The sequence below is a fragment of the Cyprinodon tularosa genome, unplaced genomic scaffold, assembly GCF_016077235.1.
Source record: "Cyprinodon tularosa strain WSP-4 unplaced genomic scaffold, ASM1607723v1 ctg735, whole genome shotgun sequence".
Classification (NCBI taxonomy): domain Eukaryota; kingdom Metazoa; phylum Chordata; class Actinopteri; order Cyprinodontiformes; family Cyprinodontidae; genus Cyprinodon; species Cyprinodon tularosa.
Genome location: NW_024039491.1, coordinates 1 through 21,227, shown reverse-complemented (window position 1 = coordinate 21,227; position 21,227 = coordinate 1). Strand labels below are relative to the sequence as shown.

The 21,227-nt window shown below is 37.4% G+C and overlaps 1 protein-coding gene across 2 annotated transcripts; it reads right to left on the bottom strand.

The window, feature by feature from the left end:
* Positions 1-1,187: 1,187 nt before the first annotated feature.
* elovl1b (ELOVL fatty acid elongase 1b) lies at positions 1,188-16,803 on the bottom strand. 2 transcript variants are annotated; one of them, XM_038269675.1, is made up of 8 exons: positions 16,648-16,803; positions 3,439-3,541; positions 3,162-3,352; positions 2,967-3,047; positions 2,806-2,862; positions 2,616-2,721; positions 2,179-2,315; positions 1,188-2,070 (listed from the first exon to the last, which is right to left on the bottom strand). In XM_038269675.1, the coding sequence occupies exons 2-8, from the start codon at positions 3,506-3,508 to the stop codon at positions 1,693-1,695; spliced, it is 1,020 nt and encodes a 339-aa protein (XP_038125603.1). In that variant the 5' UTR covers positions 3,509-3,541; positions 16,648-16,803; the 3' UTR covers positions 1,188-1,692. The 2 variants fall into 2 exon arrangements, with proteins under 2 accessions (XP_038125603.1, XP_038125602.1); XM_038269674.1 differs by lacking the exon at positions 16,648-16,803 and adding an exon at positions 6,300-6,452.
* Positions 16,804-21,227: the final 4,424 nt, after the last annotated feature.

Genomic DNA, 21,227 nt, shown 5'->3' with positions numbered 1-21,227 from the left:
TTTCTATTTTCTTTATGCTCTTTCTCAGCACTTTTCCATTTTCATGTGGTGAGAAAAAAATTAAAATCATGTTATCAGCAACAAGGAAAAAGGGACCATGAAATATTCTATCACCAGAGCGGTGGGGGTGAATACTGAATAAAATTAGCCTGAGAAACAGCACCACAGAAGAACTTTTTAACACGGCCGTTGCTTGACTTACACTTTATAGTTTCTTGTGGAATTAAAAAAATTTTTTAGTACAGAATTGCATCCAAAATGTTTAGTGTGATAGTTATAAATAACAAGGAACCTGCTTTAATAGTGGCTTTACTGTCAAGGGTTTAAGCACTTTAGTTTTAACTCACTCCAATATGAAATCTCTTTCAGGCAAGGGAACATTACTGTTAGGATAGATATCCTAACATTACTATTGATTACTTTAAATCGTCTCCTTAAGAAATGTCTCTCCTCCATAACAGACCAGCCATCAGTTGGATCCTACAGAAATTAAACTTTAAAAATATCACTTTCCTACTTTTAAATCAGATTTATACGGACAGATTTTTACTGTGAAGCATTTGCCGTAGTAACTTTCCCATGGGGGGCACAATACCAATGAAGACCAAACTCATACAGTTTGAAGAACTCAATTCTTAGATGTAAAATAAAAAGTACAACTTTTTTTCCTGAAAGAACTCAAACGGGTCACTAAACTGGTTTTAAAAAGTGTTGGAGAAGGTAAATCAGACATCTGAAGCATAGTATAGACTGGCAAAAAATACTTAAGAGTATTTAAATAAGAACCTAGAGAAAACATCTGACCTCTTTTGTCTTTTTTTTATTTTTTTATATTTCATCTGTTGTTCATTTAAGATTTGATTTTGCAATACATAGATTATGCAAATCCAAATCCATTATTAGCCATTCATCAAAACAAACACGTGGCCAAATCTCAGGGGCATATCCGGTCTGTAACATGCCTTCTCTTGTGCCATGAACTGGGAGGGAAAAAGCTGAAGCACAATAGGTCACTTGTTTACCTCCTACTTTATCCACATATTTGAGATTGTTTGGGAATGGAGCATTTGCAAGCTGTGCAGATAGTCCCTTTATTGTTGCAATGCAGCACGACATAAAACCTAAAAAATAAAGTGAAAACTCAGCAAGTCATTCATATGCCACGTACTAAGAAAGATGCCAACATGTTAAAGATAATTTAAGACTCAATTTATTGGCAATTAAATTTTAAATACACAAGGTAACAAAATTTAGAAAGCACACCAATATAATTAGTTTTTTTCCTCTTTCTGTAAAACTATTTACAAACTGTTTTGTTTTTTTTTTCCATAGAAACTGTACAGTCTTCTGTCCACAGAAGGGGTTAGATAGGTCAGCATAAGGCTGAAAGGCCACCAGTGTGATACTGAACTATGAGGTTTCTTTCAATATCAGTGAAGACATAACATTTAAAACATCTTCTCTTCATTCACCGTGTCCCAATCGATGGTTCCACAATGCAAAACACCAACAAAACCTACAAACCAAGTGTGGAACCCAAGCTGTGGAAGTCATTGACCACATTTTTCTCCCATGTTTTTACACAAAACACTAAAAAAAAAAAATAAGAAAAAAAAAACTGTAAAACATTCAAATTATCTTTGGAATCCACTGTAATTTTAATAAGCAGACTAGGTCATACTTCCAAAGTTTCTAAGCCTTTTTCATTTTGCCATTTTGGGAGCGGCCGTTCTCGTAGGGAGTGGAGCCATTGCTGGTGCCATTGATAGTTGGGTGGTGATGGATGCCATTACTGCTGCCGTTCTCGTACATTTTGCCGTTTTCGTGGACTTTCCCGTTCTCTTGGTGTTTGCCATTTGTGTATGCCACTGCGCCATTCTTCTGCTGCTTGACTTCCTGTTTAGGCAGCCGCTTCCCCTTCACGTAGGCCTGGACCCAGAAGTTGGAAAAGAGAACGAAGAAGAAGGTGCCGTACATCCAGATGAGGTGAATGATGGTGGGGAACTGGTAGTCGCAGCTCTCCATAAAGTAATACTGGGTGGCATGCAGAGAGACCAGGACAAACTGGGTCTGTTGGAGGGGGGAAAAAGAAAATAAGATCAGGGGTAAATTGACTACCGGAACAAACAAATGTCTTAAAGTTACTTTCCATAAAAGAACAACCAGGGGTTTTCTTACCAGCTGAATGGCAGTCATGTATTTCTTCCACCACAAAAACTTCTGGAAACGAGGTCCAGCAGCAGCAAGGCCATAGTAGAAATACATGATAATGTGGACTGAAGAGTTCACCATAGCGTGGAAAGATCCCATTCCACCTTTTAAGGCAAAACACAAGTGTCATTAGACCAAATCCTTCAGTTCGAACCTTCAACCTTACCATAAATAAAACAAGAAAGCCTCACTATCAACACGGCCTTAAGGTTTATCATTGTCTTGGAGCCGTTAAGACTACACTCAAATTGTTACATCTAAAGCAGATAAGACAAGTTTTTTTTGGCAAAACATCCAACAAGACTAAACCCATTGTTCTGGTCTGAAATGCTTGAACTGAACCCCAACAGGGAGGCTCCTGTCTATTAATTAATTATTTTCAGATCAGCTTGATGTGTACTTACCGGGAGCATAGCCGACTCCCCACCACCAAGTCCATGGCATGAAGGAGTGGTGAAAGATGTGCAGGAAAGAGATCTGGCTGTGCTTTTTCCTCAACACAAAGAATATCTAAGGAAACAAACAATTATTATTCACCTTCAAATTAAGCTGATCCACAGATGATCAAAGGAGGGCGACAAGAACTGGACTTACTGTGTCCATCAGTTCAATTATCTTTGAAAACCAGAAGAGCCATGCCACCCGGACCATCTAGAGAAAAGAATCACTTTAACAGCGGGTCCAGTTTCATAAAGTCTACATTAAAGCAATCACACCCTGCCTTAACTAGAAGTTGTTGAGTTTTGTGAACGTACCCGTAGAGCCTGAGGACTGTCAGAGGTATCGATTGCATCACATCTCCATGTATATGTAGTAGCCCAACCGGACATCATAAACTGGAGAAAAAGAAAAAAAAAGGTTAAACATAAAAAAATATTTCTATTACAAACGCATCCCATGACACAGATTTTAATAAAGCTCAATTTTTCGAGAAAGTGAAAGATTCTAACCTCATACACAATGTAAATTGACAGAGCAACCAACAGGAAGTTGTAGACGATCATGGGCTCCTTCAGCTGGAAGGGTTTCCGGTTGGCCATAAAGCGAGGTCCCAGGTACAGAATGAAAAACAGGTAGACCGACAATATTGCAGTCATCGGAACAGGACTCTGCATCAACGGGTATTCCTTTATCCGAGGATCTGGATTTAAAAAATAACTTTTTTTAATCAGATGAAGGAAAACAAAAATAACTCCCCTCCTGTATTTCAATTGGTAATTCACCTACCGACTTGTGCCACGAGGTAGTCGTAGATATCCAGGGCGTGAGAGCCCATCTCCTGAAGTTGCCGAAGCATTTCTGTAGTTGTGAACTGTTGAGACCTAGTTATCTGTGGGAAAAAAAAATAAACATCACAGCAGACTATTAGTTTTCTCTACAAAAACCAATGGAAACCTTTTAATTTTTTTAACGCATCTGCCCATTACTTTCAGCTTTTACTTGCTGAAATGTTAAGTACCAGTTCTTATTAAAATATATACATATACACATATACATATATATATACATATACATATATATATATACATATATTTTATTTATTTATTTTTTTTCTTGGCTGAAACTCTACATCAGATATGGCCTGATATGCGAGAGGCGGTGCCACGACCCACATCGCACAGTAAACCGATTGTGTTCAGTAGTCGGGACCCATGGGTTCAAAGACAATATCCAAACTGCTTTCCTTGAATAAATTCCACTGGGAATGAAAAAAAAACCCCCTGAAAGTTATGCAACTATTGGTCAAAGAGTTCACAGAGTACCAAAACTCAACCCTGACAATACAATTTCCATGACAAGAACCCCTCCTTGGCAAAGAAACACTATTAAAATGTACAAATACTGACTAGTATTGTTCAGGAACGATGCTGCAGGCTCCAGTTTAAGTTATTGAAAATATATAAAAAGAAAAAACTTAGGTGGAAGCTGAAAGGTAAAGATTTCCAGGGTGCGGCTTGACCTGAGAAGACCATTGTTTGAAGAACAATCTATAATGTTGAGTTTTCACTGCCCACGGCCTTCCTTAAGCTAATATCATTAGACGATAATAATTTCTGTTTCTGGAATGAAGGTTAGAGCCGAGATAACAGAGTACCTGCCAAGAGGGAGGGGAAGGGAGGATATACATGAGAAAAAAAAATTTGCAGGGGAAATGTTATGGAGAAAATGCACCTTGTGTTTTGCCAAACAAAATCATGGAAATCTGACAGTAGTTTACTCTTGGTGAAAAGTTTTCCAAATACCAGTCAGTGATTAGCCAAATACGAACATGTACTCCGAAAGCAAAAGATGGAAAAATAATAGTGACACGTTTTTTCCTCATTCCCTTTGTAGCCCTTTCTAAATTTTTCCACTCGTTTATCACTACATTTTGTCAAAACCTCATAAACTTCCTTCGTTACTTCCTGCAAAGATTCCAGGTGAAAGAGTGGCATACCAGACAAATTTGTCAGCTAAGCGACCAGTTTCCTTTTGTTGAGCGTTTTAAAACAAAAACATAAAAAATGGATCAGTGCCAGAGTGCAGACCAAAGCATAGCCACAACACGTGCACGTGCTGATGTTGTATAACAATCCAGAAACATGGCATTTCACACAGCTCTTACATAAAAAGCTGAGGTTGTTTTGGATTCAGTGTTGGGACATTTGGTGAGGCACCTGACATTATGGCAAAACTAATGTCAGAAGTCTTGAGTGTGTCTTGTTCTGGGAAAGAAAATACTGTACAATTTAATCAGAACCCGGTCGAATCCTTTCACCTTAACTGAGCCACCGCTATCCAGAGCAACTAGAAGGTCACTTACAAGGCCTGCCTGGAAGGGAAACTGAGCCATGTGAAGGTTCAGGATAGATTTAAACCCAAAGTTACAGAAAGAGAGGGCAAGTAAGGATTAATGTTTAATGACGTTTGTTTAAACCCCAGTCTGAATTTGATTTAAAAAAATTAGACATAATTTAAGGAGAATTCTTTATAACTATGCAGTAATACTAAGCAATAGTTAATAGTTAAGGGGGAGTGGCAGCCTAGTGGTTAGGCCATTGCACTTGGCTCCAAGAGGTTCTGAGTTCAAGCACCACTCCAGCAGACTGCCACTCTGGGTCCCTGAGCAAGACCCTTAACCCCACACTGCTTCCCGGGCACCGCACAGTGGCAGCTCACTGCTCTCCAAGGGAATGGATTAAATGCAGAGATGATTCAATTTATTATTAGTAGGAGATTGGAGTCAGATTATTATTTTAAACTACAGTTCCTAATTTTAGGTGAAACTACAAAAACTAGCCTTTCACATTGAAATTGAAAAACACAGACCAACAAATCTCATTATACAAAGCAGAAAAATCTTGTAATCGCAACTAATTGAAGAAAAGTATTCTCATTTTCTGAGAGCCAGAAGAAGAAGATAGAAATTCAAAGAAACTGAGACCCCTTTCATTACCAGCCCAAGGAAACCACTTTAACCATTTCACCCAAATCCAATACAATTCCCTGCCTACAATGTTCATCAACTGAAGGATCAAACAGAACTTTGAGGCTTCAACTTGTGTTAAAGGTTATACACCATATTTTGCCATCCCCCTATACCAGCAGAAGTCGAGATATCTCCACAGGACGACAAGGATTTTCTCATGACTGTGAAAAGGGGGGGGGGGGGGGGGGGTATATTCCCATGACACAGTGATACAATTTAACTGTGGACATGTGAATATTTAAGCCGCTCAGAGAAAATGCCATCTGTCCTCCATCTCGGTCACCAGCATCAACCCTGAAACTAAACTTCCTAAAACATTTACAATTCATTGAAAAAAAAGAGAAGTTTGACAGTAAACCGTTGGTTTGTAGCAATGAAGAAAAGGAGGGGTAACTTTTTTCCCCTAGGACAGCCATGTCAATGAATCATACAGATGGAAAAAAGGAGTTCACGAGTTTGAAGTTAATGATGAACAAAGACTAGAGAAGAACAAGGAAAGAAAAACTCTGGGAAAAAAGGTCAAGTATACATAAACGTATACATAAACCAAAAAGAAGAAAATGAGAGCATATTAGACAGCCAAGTCATTTTACCTTCAAATTGAAGTTGAAATACTTACCTTTTTGACAACAGACTATTTTCTTTCCCTTAAATAGAAGCGCCAATCTCCTTTTACGGTTTGGCAAAACCTCGCAGCAGAGTTCAAGTGCAGGAAGGCAGGCAGCAGCAAAAAAAAAAAAAAAAAAAAAAAAAAGAAAGAGAGAAAGTAGCAGAGAGGGAAGAGGAAGGCAAGACGGAGACGGGGTAGGAGAGTGAGAAAGAAAGCTGACAGATTGTGACTGGTACCAGCAGTCTTCCACAAGTCCACACCCTCCCTGACTCACATGGTGGATGAATACCCAGCCTTCAGAAGAAGAGGGAGGGGAAAAGGCAGAGCCAAAGGAAGGAAAAGAGGGAGCGTGAGCGCTATGTGTGAGCGTCCTGTATGTCCGTAAGAGACAACTGGGGTTAGGGGGACATACAGCCCCTTTTTAAGCCCACCTTACCAAAACTATTCAAAGTCATGAAATTGATGCATAATCATCCCCTCTACATTAACATGTAGCAGTTCCATTAGCTTTCAATCCCTCTCCCAGTCACACCCTGTACTCCCTGAAACACACTACTCCAGAGTTGCCAGGCAAGTTTCCCCCCCCCCTCCGGGTTGGACGATTATATTATTCACATGGAGCGGGCAAGAAATCAGAGGAGACTCTGTTATCATGAAGGGGGCTATTGTTGTGGCTCCTCTGGCCCTCCACCCAGCCAACACCCGTATAGGAAAACTAGCCTCAATTTCTGTCTCTGTTGAGCGACAAGATCATGACCTAAGAGTCCAAAATTGAACAGAAGGGTTAAAGAATATTAAACATTTGCACCACCTTGTCAATTCTGACTCACCAATTTCAACTACAGCTTGATCTTCTTACCTCTTATCCATTATTATATATATGATAAACAAAAGAGAAGGATATGAAAAATACACTCGAACCAGCAGCTGATAAGGCAAAAGTTTGTTTAGGCATGGATGGAAAAGCGAACGTGGTAAAAAAAAATAACTGTACCAATGCAGACATGACTCATAAGATAATACTTAAAATTCTTCTGCAGGGCTTGCATAACATTTGGCTCTCCTCAAGGAAACCACTAATTCAAATGTCCATGCCACACCCAGCCATGCAAGGCAGGAACATTATCAACAATTACTTCAACCATTTGGAAATACTTAAGGATAATCTTTATTTCAAACTAGTTTGCTGACTGTGTGGAAAAGAATGTCTATGGATAGTCTTAATTTCTTTTTAATTACTATTATGATGACTTGTTGGTTTGATCATTAAAGAGTAAAACAACATGCTTAACATGTCTATTCATACCCCAACCCTTACCTACCATCAGAATCTATGGTTATTGAGAAAGAAGGAGTTTACTCGAAAGACGCCCGGATTTTAAAGAATGGGTGGGCTATTTGAGAGGATCTGCAAGCTAAGCTGCAGATTGTTTAAACTAAAATAAGTCCTTTAACATGTTCTACCACTGGAAAGGATCTCATCAGTTCTATCTAGAAGTGTGTCTGAGAATATGGCTCAATCCAAATACATCAAATTTAGAAAGTCTGTAAAGCCAAAGCAGATGCACATAACAGTTTTTCATGATAAGTGCTTTCTGAATACTGCTGACAGCAAGGAAGGAGGTAGAAAAGGGAGCCTGTTTGCTTTCCATCATAGTTCCTTCAGCATAGGGAGTATACAACGTTCTAATCTGGTGCCAAGGAGCCATAAAGAATCCCACATTTTGTTTCCTGACATGCCGTATAGATGCAGCCACCTCACAGAAATTAGAAATACATTAATCCTTAATGTTTACTATATGCGACACATGCAAATGCACACACTCTCATATACTGGTTTGATTTGGTAGACAGCTTCAGGTAGTTTGACTAGCATCATCCATATGTATTCCTATCGCTTAATGGTTGTTGGCTTTCTGGATCCAGCACAGTAGTCAGAGTTCCTTTTCTACCCACGATGCAGTTCTTAGCATTGAATGAATGTGAAGGTAAAGGAATAGGAGTTACAATTGGATGTATTCATATTGAGCCTTTATATTATGGTTATATGTGGAATACTTCTGATCCCCCCCCATTTCCAGACAAGTTTGTACAGTTAGTCTTATAAATGTCAGAAACCCGATCCCCATAAAGCCCACTTGTTATTGGGGAACAAAAATTTGATTTCTATTACAGGTACATCCACTGTGGTTCTACTGAAAATTTTAATACAAGAGTTCTAGACCACCTAAGAGGATTAGTTCAAAAGAGCTGTGAAGATCCCATCTCCTGGACTTTCCTAAAATTCATGAAATAATTAATCATTTTAACTTTGCAGAACCTTTGGTCAAGTACAGTTGCCAGCAAACTCTAAGCAGGGATTGTGAGATTACTCGGTGTCAACACTGTCTGCAATAGCCCCTGCCAACACCCACTTTTAACACAAACCTAATCTGGCTCACTACTTCTACCTCAGGATTATGCCTCAAACTTCTGAATTTTACCATTGAAACAACCAGCACTTCCCAGCTTCATTTCCCTGAAATCTTCCTCCCTCATCAAAATACAGTGATGTACCTTCTGATTCTGATCCTGGAGGCTGAACCAGTTACGTAAAACTAAGAAACACAAACTTGTGATCCAGCAGCTTTTGCCACATCTCCGAAGGCTGCATTTTACATAAGACCCAAGCTTTGCAGCACAATTCAGATGTCTGAAAACGTCATACACGTGAGAGAGTCTTGTAAATAGTCTTAGGTGTTACTGTTTCCAGCCAGGCAGGTTTGACCAAAAGACTTCCACACTAGAGAAGGGGGTGGGGGTAGAAACACTCCAGTGCACTTTAAACTCTTCCCTCTGAATACCAAAGCACACCCAAGAAGAACTCTGTATCAGGTAGCTGCCGCATGAAAAGCTTAACTAAAGACTGTCATCTTGACCTATGAGACCAGCACCCCCCTCATCTAAAGTCCGTTGGGATGTGTGAGGTGAAAACATCAATGGTGCAGGGAATTATGGCGGTTTAACAGCATTTGTAAACTCTGATCTTATCACATTCAAAAGTCATGCTTATCAGCAAAGTGGCTTGCATTCTGCAAATGCCTGTCTGCGATGCAAAGAAAAAAACAAAACAAACAAGCAGTTGTAGCTTTGAAAATACAGGTGAGATCTTGATAACAGCTCATTTTCAACCCCCCCTTTTTTTTCAGTTATGTAATAAAATAATGGACAGTTAGAAAGTTGCAAAGGCATGGGGAAAGAAGAGTTGCAACAATTCGCCCCTCCGTGCAGCACATGCAGCCTGCTCGTTTCCAGCTAGCAGGTAGGGAAAAATAAAAAGAAATAAATTAAAGATATATACCCAATATTAGATTCTGTTCTTGTTGGGCTGGCTTGAAAAATTTAAAGTACCTTTTAAAAAGTAATCTAAGCAGGAATTAACCTGATTTACATTAGACGCCAATTTCTGTAATAAAAAAGCTCTATCTGGGTGATATATTTTAATTTTCAATATGTTTGAATGGGCTGAGAGGGGACAATCATAATTAACAGAAATAAGGCTGGGAAAGATCAGCCTGTGTCTAATCATATAATGCGTTTTAATTTATGAACTATGTTACAACACATAAATAAATAAGTGGGAAATTGTTCAACCAGTTTAACATGCAAATCAGTTTAAAAAAACTATGAATAGTAAGCAAAGCAACAAGAAGCTATTTAGCATTTACAGTTAAACCTTTTATGCATTTACTGTTTAACATTAAGGTGCTTCTATTGGATTTCAAACCAAATAATTACAAATTGGACGGTATATAAGATTAAAAAAATACTCAAGTTGCCTGATAGTGAAAAAGGAACTGTAGCACTGGATTGTTTAAGTTTCATCATCGTCACATTTGTCTTAAACGTGATCGTCATTGCCAGGTTTAGCCCTCCAGCTGACATCCTAAGAAAGGGAGTGCAGTTAAATAACTTCTGCAATGTAGTTTAACAAGACTTTTCAAGGCATCACTGCAAAACCCAGGCAGAATTCCCCATCCTGACTACTGTGTAAAAGGTGACCACGTGAAAACTGTTACTGTAAACATACATTATTACATAACAAAAGCAGTCATGCATGTCCAGTAAACCCAGTGGGGTGACATGCTCAAGGTGGAAATATTGCAAACATGGCCTTTGTTCCAGTGGCCAAAGATGGAAGTAGCTTCTCTAATGCGTAGGAGCCGATACATTGGACCTAATCTCATCCTAACTTGTTCTGCAGCCGTGTCATCAGAAGGCATTTAAAACAGCAAAAGTAGGCATTCTGCACCTGCCCAGCCTGTGCTTCCGACATGCCGTACTACATATTTTCTAAAACAGGAAGTTAAACTGGGATATTTGAGTCATGATCAGACAGAACCGGCTAGGTATACTTTACTTTATCATCACATACACAACAGATAACACTGAGACATCTAGAGCGATATAAAATTTAGCAAGTTCCACATATTAGGCTTTTTTGTTTTGTTTTGTTTGTTTGTTTACACACGAGATTTCCAAAAAAATTGTTAAACATCTGGAGAGAAACTAGCATTTAAGTAGATATTTCAAAGTTAGTAGTCATTTCCGTTTCTCGTTGGAAGCCTGTAGCTATCCTGCTTGTCATCTTTAAACAAAGCATGAAGAAAGAAGACTTATCTAATGAGAACTGAAATATCCCTGGACTCTCACCTGCCTTTAAAACGTGTTGACACAGACCGGAAACAGCAACTCATGTGTTCGCCAAGAGTAAAAAAAAAAAAGAAAGGAAGTTTGCCGATTCTGCCCTAATGAGCAATCAAAGGGATATTCTCGTATATGCAAACAAATACATGTCTTCTATTGAATTTTTATCAGCAAAAAGAGCATTCTGAATAATATATTTAATGATTAGAAAAATTCATAGAAAAAGGTTTGAGCCCAGGCCAAAGGGCAATTGGACAATAATGACCTGATTGGTGCATCTCTGATTTTTTTTTTTTAAACAGAAAAAAGAGGAATAGAAAACTGATGTAGTAGCGTTTTGATTCTAATATGCACAATAAATTTCAAAGGGATGGTATAAAAGTGTTTTACGGAAGCAGTTATGTTCATGCATGTTGGACTTCAGGCATGCATGCAAGAGGGAAGATAAAAATAGCACTCACTAATAACACAAAGCATGGATTAAAGCAAAGAAAAAAAAAAAAAAAGCAATAAGGTTTGATCACCAGACCCCTCCACAGTCACAAGCCCTCCTCCTCCAGGCTGAGGAATGCTGCTAAACTTGTTGGGGGACCGACATGCTAGCATCCAGTGTCTCTGCATTGTATCGGGTGGGCGGAGAGTATCATCCCAAACTTCAAGTATTCAGACCATGCCTACTGATGAACACCAACCTCATTCTCTTCTCTCTCCCCCCCTCCCGCCCTTCCTTCTCCTTTCTCTCCTGGTCTCAGCGAGGACTCAGATTACTGTAACTTTCCACAGACAAAATTAACTGGTTCAGGTTCATTCAAACCTGACAGTCACATTAAAAGACGAGAAGAATGTGTTTACAGTAAGCTATTTCAGTCTGACTACATGCCAGGTCAGAAAGTGAACACTTCTGAGGGAGATCTCGGAGGTAGAGGATAATTATCTAAGCCTTGCATTTAAAGAGCAAACCAGTGTATAAACCAACCTGGTAGACAGGTCGGGATTGTGCAAGATTTGAACATGAGCGGAATGAAGCCCTCCATGTATGTCAAGATCAACCAAAACGCAGAACAAATAATTATATACAAGTTACAAGCTGTTATGGGAACAAACAGCCAAGTTCTAACGTTGATCCTTTATCAAATACGATAAAGATAAGAGGATTAGTTTTTGGCGTACATTTTCATCCATCATAGTTTCCAACACAAAGTTTTTATTATCTGACCTTTGATCTAATTTTTTTTTTTTTTTCAATAATGAATGATCAAACTGTTCAAACACACACACCTAAGTGGAATTTGCCCTTGCTGGCAGTTAGAACTTCCTTATAGATAAAAAGAACAGCAAAAATTTAAATAAAGGGATCATAAGGGCTCAAAACAACAGATTGCCACGCTACAATTTCCCCTGTACTGTTAGGCTCCTTCAGTTTATAATCCGTCATTAAAAACTGAACGAATCGTCAACTGTTCTAATCCATGGAAAGTTTGTAAGGTCCCTTTATGATCAACCAACCCAGGCCCTGGCCCCCTTTAGCTAATCATTGGCCACCCTTGCCAGGTGAGCTGCACATAATGAGCCCCCCCCAGAACAAGCAGTTCCCCTCTAAAACAGAGGGGGGCAGCTGGAACACTCAAGTAGTATGCCCTAACTAATTTGACAAATTTTTAGTACATCAACTTTAAACTGACAGCAACACCAGAGTTATTAATTACATCAAGGTAATAACATTAAAGAATGCAGAATTTATACTCTTCTTAAAACACCTCGCAAATTATGGCGAAGAAAGAACAGCTGCTCAACACATTTAATGTGTATATAATGCAGAACCGTAAAGGAGTAATTAAGAAACTAGATGTATTAATGTATGCCTTTTTATCACCTGGGGCTTCATGAAAATAAAATTCACCTTGAGTGATTTTCATGGGAAATATGCATGTTGTACTCAATTCATTTTCCTGTGTGATAAGTGTAGACTAACCCTAAACAGGTTCTGGGAACCGTACATTTTCAGCCACCCTACAGAAATATTTTTGGCTATCTTTTCAGGCCTGTCACAGTAATACAAATTCTTCTGGATGATATACTGTTCAAGAAACGATTGCAATAGACGGAAATATTGCCATTTGGATTTAATCCAAATTAATACTGTAGTCATGTTGAGCTTTGAAACTAAAGCAATCTCCATTTCTCTAACTCTCCAGTGTTTCTCTGGCTTGCTACAGTCAGAGTCACAAGGCTCTCATGCTACGATTGCTGTTAGGGAGAGGATAAGGGGAGGTTCGAGCAGAGAGCAATGCGCCGGGGTGAAGAATTTTGTCATCAAAAACTTTTTTTTTTGGTTGAAAGATTGGGAGACACAAGGAAAACAAACACCCATGCAAATATAAACTGGACTCACTTATATGTATAAAGCTGTTCAAGCATTGTTTATTATGGCTGAGCCTACTGCCACTTCAACCAACTTGCGAACAGGGATTTTCAGACAACGCTGTGCACAGAAAACATATCTTTTTTTCCATTTTTATTCATTAAATGAATCATAATTCATTTAATGCTTGTGAAGTCATAACGAGCCAAATACTGGAGGAACCGCAAGTTGTTTATTATTTTTATTTTAGGGTGAGAACACCCCCCTCAACAACAACAAAAAGAAATTTGGAAATGAAATTAGATGCATCTAAGAGTATAATAATATATTATGTTGCAATCTTTATCATAGTATTGCTATACACGGTATCAATAGAGCAAAGAGTGCAACGCGATTAAGAAACTACAACAAGATCAGTTCTTCTAAAAACAAGGTACAAAAGAAAAACATCAAACCGCTTTAAATCCTGACATAATGTCATGTTGTCAAACAATTGGACAGTACTTCCTCCACTGGATTTTTTTTTGCGAATGACCGACCTGTAAATGATCAACATTTACCAATTTAAAGACCAACGACAGAGACTTAACAATACATAAGCCCTTGTCTGAAACGTTCATAAAAGGCACTGTAATAAATTAATCCATCAACCAAACAACCTTTAACCACCACTGATCGTAAAAGCCCATCCTTATTGGTTTAAGCTGGAAATACGTCATAAAAAATTTGCCTGAAAAGCAGTCAGATGATGTAAGCTTTTGGTTATCACTTTCTAACAGATCTATACCAGACCTTAAGCTAACTAACCAGCCAACGCCGGGCCTTAAGCAAAGAACAGATGTTTACCAAGGGCTGCCATTATGAAGGCACCTACTAGCAGCTAAACACAGAACACCCCTCTGTCATAGTAGGATCAGAAAAGGTTAGAGCAAACTGGGCATCAATAAGCTAAATAATACACCTGAAAAAATGTCTGACAATCTTTTTAGGCTTTTACTCATCAAAATGACACTAAGTGGACCAACAGGAAGAGACTGATTAACTAAGGAAACTACCACAAAAGCTCAAAAACTACAAGAAGTGACAACAAATATTTTTGGCAAGAAAAAGGTCAGCATTAGTTCCTACCCTGTTGTCTTTCACTTCGCCATCTGCTCTCAGGTTATTAATGCAAACCCTTCAGAGAGGATGTTGACATTGGAGGCTGATGCGATAACAGACAGTAACACAGAGGAGATGGTAACAGCACTGGCACTGTGTTGACATTACCCACAGGGCTGAGATATGGGCTGGTCGACCTTGAGACCATCTTGTCCTCACAACCATTAGTTAGAGATTATGTTTGCATTGTCAACAGTCTGTTAGAGACCCATAATCTGACTCAGCGGACAATCAGACAAAAACAAAAAGGCATCACTGATAACCAGCTGAGGAACGCATACCACACCTTGTTCCTTTTTTTGCCCTTCCTTTAAAAAGAAAAAAAGCTCACATAACATTATGCTTAGTTGAAAAAGGTTAGATTACTTCATAGATTAATTTAGGAGTATTTTTTTTTCTATCAGTAACATAAAAGGGAATTGAACAGCTTCAGAGAGAAAAAAAATCTACAAAACATAAAGAAAACAGGACATAAAGGTAAACTGAAAATATGGCGATCCAATTAGAAAAACTGAAATGGCACTATGAAGAAATATTTCTGTATGATTTTCTTAAGCTGGCAAAACTGTAGAAATGGTTAAGATCAAAATGATTGTTGAAAGTTGGGCTGAAACAATTAAGCGGATCAATCTCAATTAATCCATTATTGAAATAATCGTCAACTAATTTAGTAATCGAGTAATCGTTAACTGGAGTGTAGAGACTGTAAAACGTCCCTTTAACTGACTGTAGCAACCTAACCTGAGCTGCAATTATACCAAAAGCGTGATGAGACATTTTCCATTTAGATTTAATTTCGTAAAAAGTGTTTTTTTTTTAAGAAATCTTTTGCTATCATATTATTAATTGAAAAAATAAACAAATTAATCGATTTGCAAAATAATCGTTCGTTGCAGCCCTAGTTGCAAATTTGTCTATGCTGTGCATTTATTTCATCACTTTACAGGTAAATGAGCAAGCTAATGTGACTGGCCAAAAAAAAATGCCTACAATTGACCGATAGGTAATTTTAGGGGACAATATTAAAAAAAAAAAAAAAAATTATTGTAAACACTTAAAAAGCTAGAAAAAAACAACAACAACAAACTAGTGGCTTCTCTAAAATGAAATCAAACCTCTTCTACTTCTTCTTTTTTATTATGGTGGACCACAAGCAACTTTAAGGTGCATACCGCCACCTACTGTACATGAGTGTGTAGCAACGTTACTTTACATCAAATTCTATTTTTTATTTGCATTCTGTAGATAAATAAAGAATGCTTTGCTAAATCTGTTAATATCCTTTATATTTCCTCCATTTCCCAATATTCCTTTAAGTTTCACAGTTCATCAATACATGTTCTACATTTTCTTTTTCTCCACATCCTTCACATTTATCATTATTTTTCCTCCCTATTGAATATAAATTGTCATTTAAATAGGTATGACCCACCCTTAATCTAATCATTATTAAAATCAAACCTCAAAAAGGAAGTCCAAAGTCTATTATCCAATGGCCTCATAGGTAATATATATATATATATATATATATATATATATATATATATATATATATAAATATTTTTTTTACTGCCTTGAGTTATGAATAGTCTTACCTTAGATGATCAGAAGAAAGAAAACCAACAATTATCCTTTAAACTAACAGAAACTTCCTTCACATCTTCTCACACTGAACTGATCTTCGTCATCACGTTCTCCTCTTCATCACCTCCACTACATTTACAAACAATATTGTTCCCTTTAAAGTACAGCAGCCACTCTACACCTATCAATGAGACCAATTGTTCACAGCACAGCTGCAGAGCACAGGTATTGTCGACAGTAACCAGAACAATTAGTTTGAATAAACAAGCGAATTGACATGCAAATAAAAAATAAACATCCTGACAGCAGTATGAACCCTCTCACACCGATCCGTGGTCATTTAAGTTAAAACTACCTTTATATCAAAGAGTGTTTCAGTTTAAATAAAATAGTCTAATTATTTCTTTAAAAACCAACAGTCGTCTGTAACGCCCTCTTCTTTTTTTCTTTTGACCTGAAAATCTCCCCTGATAACTAACGGTTTTTTTGTTTTGTTTTATTTTGTTTTGTTTTTTGTCAGTAAGGTTTAAATGTGTGTGAAACTGTTTGAGAAATGTTACTCACAGTTATTATTTTGTTTTTGCCCGGTCTGGTGAAAGCTGGTAGACAGATGGAGGAAACGCGTGTCGCTGTGAAGTTCAATGCGCTCAGCTTCCTCTTCCTTTCCGTTTAAATCTTCCTCTCGGACCAACCCTCCGAGGGAGCAGCGAAGGTGGAGCCACCCGGTGACTCATCGGCCGAATCAGGCATGTTGAAATCAAAACTCATCAGATTCTGACATATGTCACTTTTCCAATTTCCTGTTACCCCTAAATAAAATGCTGTTGTGTTTGACGGAATCCCCAGTGGGTCATTAAAGCTTTTATCATCTTAACCCACATGTCAAATTAACTCAGTGCAAAGTTTTGATCCAAACTCCATTGTCCTTTTATAAGTAAGAAAACAACCAACAAAAGATTAAGAAATAATCTATAACGAGACGTTGTGTTTTTAGCCAGATTGTATATTTTATTGGTCAAACACTTTTCAAAATATAAATTGGAAATGGACTTGGTTGCTCCTTAAAAAATACTTAATAAACAGTTAAGTAAGAGAAATTTCTTATAAAATTATTCCTAATCTTTATCCTGTTAAAGCATTTATTTTAAAAACAGATATAAATGCGATTTGGACCCAATGTGTACTTTTTGTAAAAATAATGAAGAAAAGCTTATTAATCTTTTTTTGGGGATTGTAATTATACCAAAATATTCTGGAGAGATATGTCAATTTTTTTTTCATTAAAAAAAAATCTTATGTGAATTTGCTAAAACAGAGTTTTTATTTGTTATAATTGTTTTTTATTATTTATGGTAAATATCATAGTCACACCTCCAAACATTTACGACAAAAACCTAATTTCCAGATTTTAGTATCTTCTATTAATATCTATATAGAATCCTTAAAAATTAGGTTAAATTCTAAATCCATGCAAATTCTAACTGCCCTAAAAGAATTATATATACCCTAGAGCAGATTAGATTTGATTTTGACATTTTAAAATAATAGTTCTGTTCTGTAAAACCCTTTGTTGTTCATGTATGTTCTTTTTTGCATAAAAAAAAAATAATCAAAACTGATCAGTAGGAAATGATGTCTTTATTTTGATGTTTAACCTCTGTGTAGTGATGCAGAAGTGGAAAATAAATGTCCAGATTATTCTACCTATAGGGGTGTTATAAAGGGAAAATAGGTAAAACCAAATTACCAGAATGACATTTTTATTATTTTTTTATTATCCTAATTAATGTAATTTTTTTTCATATTATCTGTTTTTTTTGTTTTTTTTTGTTTTTTCATTTGTCTGATTGTAGTTGAGGCCAAATAAATTAAGAGTTTTTTTTTTTTTTAACCGGTTTTAATCCGGTTACCTTTCAATTTAAGCCTAGTTCAATCTGAAAAAATCACACGAAGAGAAAAGACAATTAGGAGAAATTTATTGATACATTGTCTTTGGTGCTCAGACCTCGGCAGGAAACACAGCGCTTAATTTTGATAGATATGCATGAACAGGAGCAAAGAATAGGGCTGTTCCCCCCCCAGGCCTGAAACTGGTGGTGGAGTGGGGATAGATGAAGTTGGTCAGTCTGTGGACTGCTGGTTAGCGAGATGGTATGCTGAGCTTTATGGGGAGATCCAGTGGACTGCGTGAGCTGATACTAGAACTTCTATCAGGGACCAGGAAGATGGAAGTCCAGTTGGATAACACAGGTTGAGAGAACCTTTCCATGATGAGCAAGCATAGAGCAACAGTGGAGAGGATAACTCCCTTTTGGGAAGAAACCTCTTTTGCCGGACTAGTTGAGATGAGACAGGGAACGCAATAAGAGTCCGTAAGGAATGACACTCTGATGAAGCTTTAGCTATGATGGTGGAGGAGGGGCTGGTGGAGCAATGTGTTTCTTCATTTGAACTTCCGCCTAGGCTCCATTTGTGGTTGCCATGACTCGAATGACAGAGAAATTGCACAGGCAGTTTGACAGGTCTTAGTGGATTTGCTCATTGAAAACGGATAAAAAAATAAATGCTGCATATTTTACCTTCTTTCCTATGAACAGTAAATTATTGTTAACAAAGATGTCCTGACAATCCTGAAGAGAGAGAAACAACAAAGGAATGTTTGTGGCTGTTTAAAACATTTAAAATATTTAATAAAGTAAAAGTATTAATTCTCTCAAAGTTGCAAAAACATTTTTCAAAAGTGCAGGGGGAAAAAATGTATTGATCGCTTATAACAACAGTTGGGGTGAATAGATAAAAACTAAAAAGTTCAAATATAAAATGTTTGGATAGACATATGAAGTAATGAGTAACTGTTTGACTATAATGTCTGATTTTGTTTCAAGGAATGCTTTGGTTAAATATACATAAATCCCAAATAAGCTTAATATAGTAATTTATTGTCATACTAATTCTGTTTGAGAGAATATAAACATCTACAACATAAATTAAAGAACACGGGGGAAAAAATCAAGAAAAAAGTATGAGAACGATTACCAATATATTCTTTTAACAGCAAAAATATATCTACTGATAATATTTACAGTATAGAATATATTTACTTGGCTTTGGCAAAGCAGGTTGGGAGGCAGGCTCAGTAGATAATAAAGAATAATGTTAAAAAATGTCAGTCTGTGTATGTTTTATTACTCAGATCTTTTCCATAAAGGTTTGCTGGTTTCCCTTTTACTGCCAGAATAGTCCTGATCTTTAGGCTCTGCAAGATCCCTGCAAAGTCACTGTGGTGTCAGGCACAGAGATGTTTGCAGCAGGACCTTCATGTACTTGAGGTTCTGAGATGAGGGCTTACATGGAACAGACTTTGTCTATTGTATCTCATGAACACCCGTTAAAAGTCAAATTGTTTTGTGTGCACTGCCATACAGTTAATTGGGCCTTAATTATTCCTGTCCAAATCTTTACATGTTCATGTTCATATTTGCCTATTGCATCACCTTTGACAACATAATGTTTCCTTACCGGATATGTCCCACCCACGACAGGTGCCTTGCAACAGAGATAATTGACTGCTTTACCCTTCAGTTGAAAAATTCTCAGTCAGGATATTTAACTACACTTAGGTGTTGAAAATTCAGCACCAGTGGTCCTATAAAGTGACATCATTTTACTCAGCTGAGATCTTCAAAATCTGATGGGAAAGCTCCCAAACAGAAAAGTTTTAGCGCTACTGATATCTGTGAGGATTCTCAGTCATCCAGGTAATGTATTTGGCCTTTTCAGGGGCAGGCAGACTGAAGAGGCCAAATACAGAAACGGGTCAGGACCAGGCAAACGGAACACTATAAGTAACTATCGAAAACTCTACACCAAAGGCTAAAGAATAATCTGGCACTGATGGCTGGGACCAAGGAGTTTAAATAGAAGCAGGAGCACATGGAACATATGAGCAGTAATGAGAAACAGGGCAGAGCTAGAAAGGTGAATGAAATGAACAATTAAGCCAGCCATCAGCACCAAAATCATGGAAATATGTTGATGAAGCAGAGAAACAATATCATCACTTTTTTATGATTTGAAAAGGATAGAAATGTAAATTAGATACATTATCAGTAAATGTTGTTTATTGGCCATAACGAAAATATTATGGGATCTCATAACTGGCCTGATCTTTCCCTAAGATATAGTATTGCTTCATAGTTATTTTTTTAAAGGTGTCCATAAAAATTTATATAACACCCTGAGGTCATTCTTTGACATTTTAAAGAAGGAAAACTGTCAGACTGAAATTAGATGCTGCAAAATATAGGAGTCAAACTAATCAGAAGGTGATTGAAGAGGGAGTTCAAGTAGCTTCATGATAACTTATCTGTGCAGATAATAAGTAAAACATAAATTATCACTGAGGCAAGAGAAAAACTGATTGAGCAGTGTTTATCTTAAACAGGCAGGCTACATCGTGGGATAAAAGAGTCACTTCTTTACGCAGTAGGGCTCTCCTACAACACTTACGATACTAAGATAAGATAAAAGCTTGTTTTAGACTATGTGTCATTCAGAGCCAGTGAGATCTGTTCTACACAAGCTGTAAACCACTCCTCGTGTTGGGTATGAATTCATTTATGTAGCCAATTACATATCTTAGAATAGAGACTTGATGCTGGTCTGTTTACCTGAGCTGAGTGGGCAAGGCAAGGCAAGGCAAGGCAAGGCAAGGCAAGGCAAATTTATTTGTATAGCACAATTCAGTACAAAGACAATGCAAAGTGCTTTACATGATTAAAATACAGGAAGATAAAACAGAATCAAAGCAAGTAGGAAAAAATGAAAAACAAATAAAATAAAATAAAAAATGCAGAAACAAAAAAAGAATATTAAAAACATTAAAAACACTTGGATTAAAGAAAACACGTTTTTGTTGAATTGTTTAACTAGAACAGTCGAAGGCAATCCTAAACAAATGTGTTTTTAGTCTTGATTTAAAGGAACTCAGGCTTTCCGCACTTTTACAGTTTTCTGGAAGTTTGTTCCAGATAAGTGGAGCATAGGAACTAAATGCTGCTTCTCCATGTTTAGTTCTGGTTCTAGGTATGCAGAGCAGGCTGGAGCCAGAAGACCTGAGTGGTCTGGAGGGTTGATAAACTGAT

Coding starts and splice junctions, on each gene's coding strand:
- elovl1b (XM_038269675.1), bottom strand. CDS start 3,508: ATGCTTCGGCAACTTCAGGAGATGGGCTCTCACGCCCTGGATATCTAC. Junction 3,048..3,161: donor CAATTTACATTGTGTATGAG/GTTAGAATCTTT, acceptor CTTTTTCTCCAG/TTTATGATGTCCGGTTGGGC. Junction 2,071..2,178: donor ACATGACTGCCATTCAGCTG/GTAAGAAAACCC, acceptor CCCCTCCAACAG/ACCCAGTTTGTCCTGGTCTC.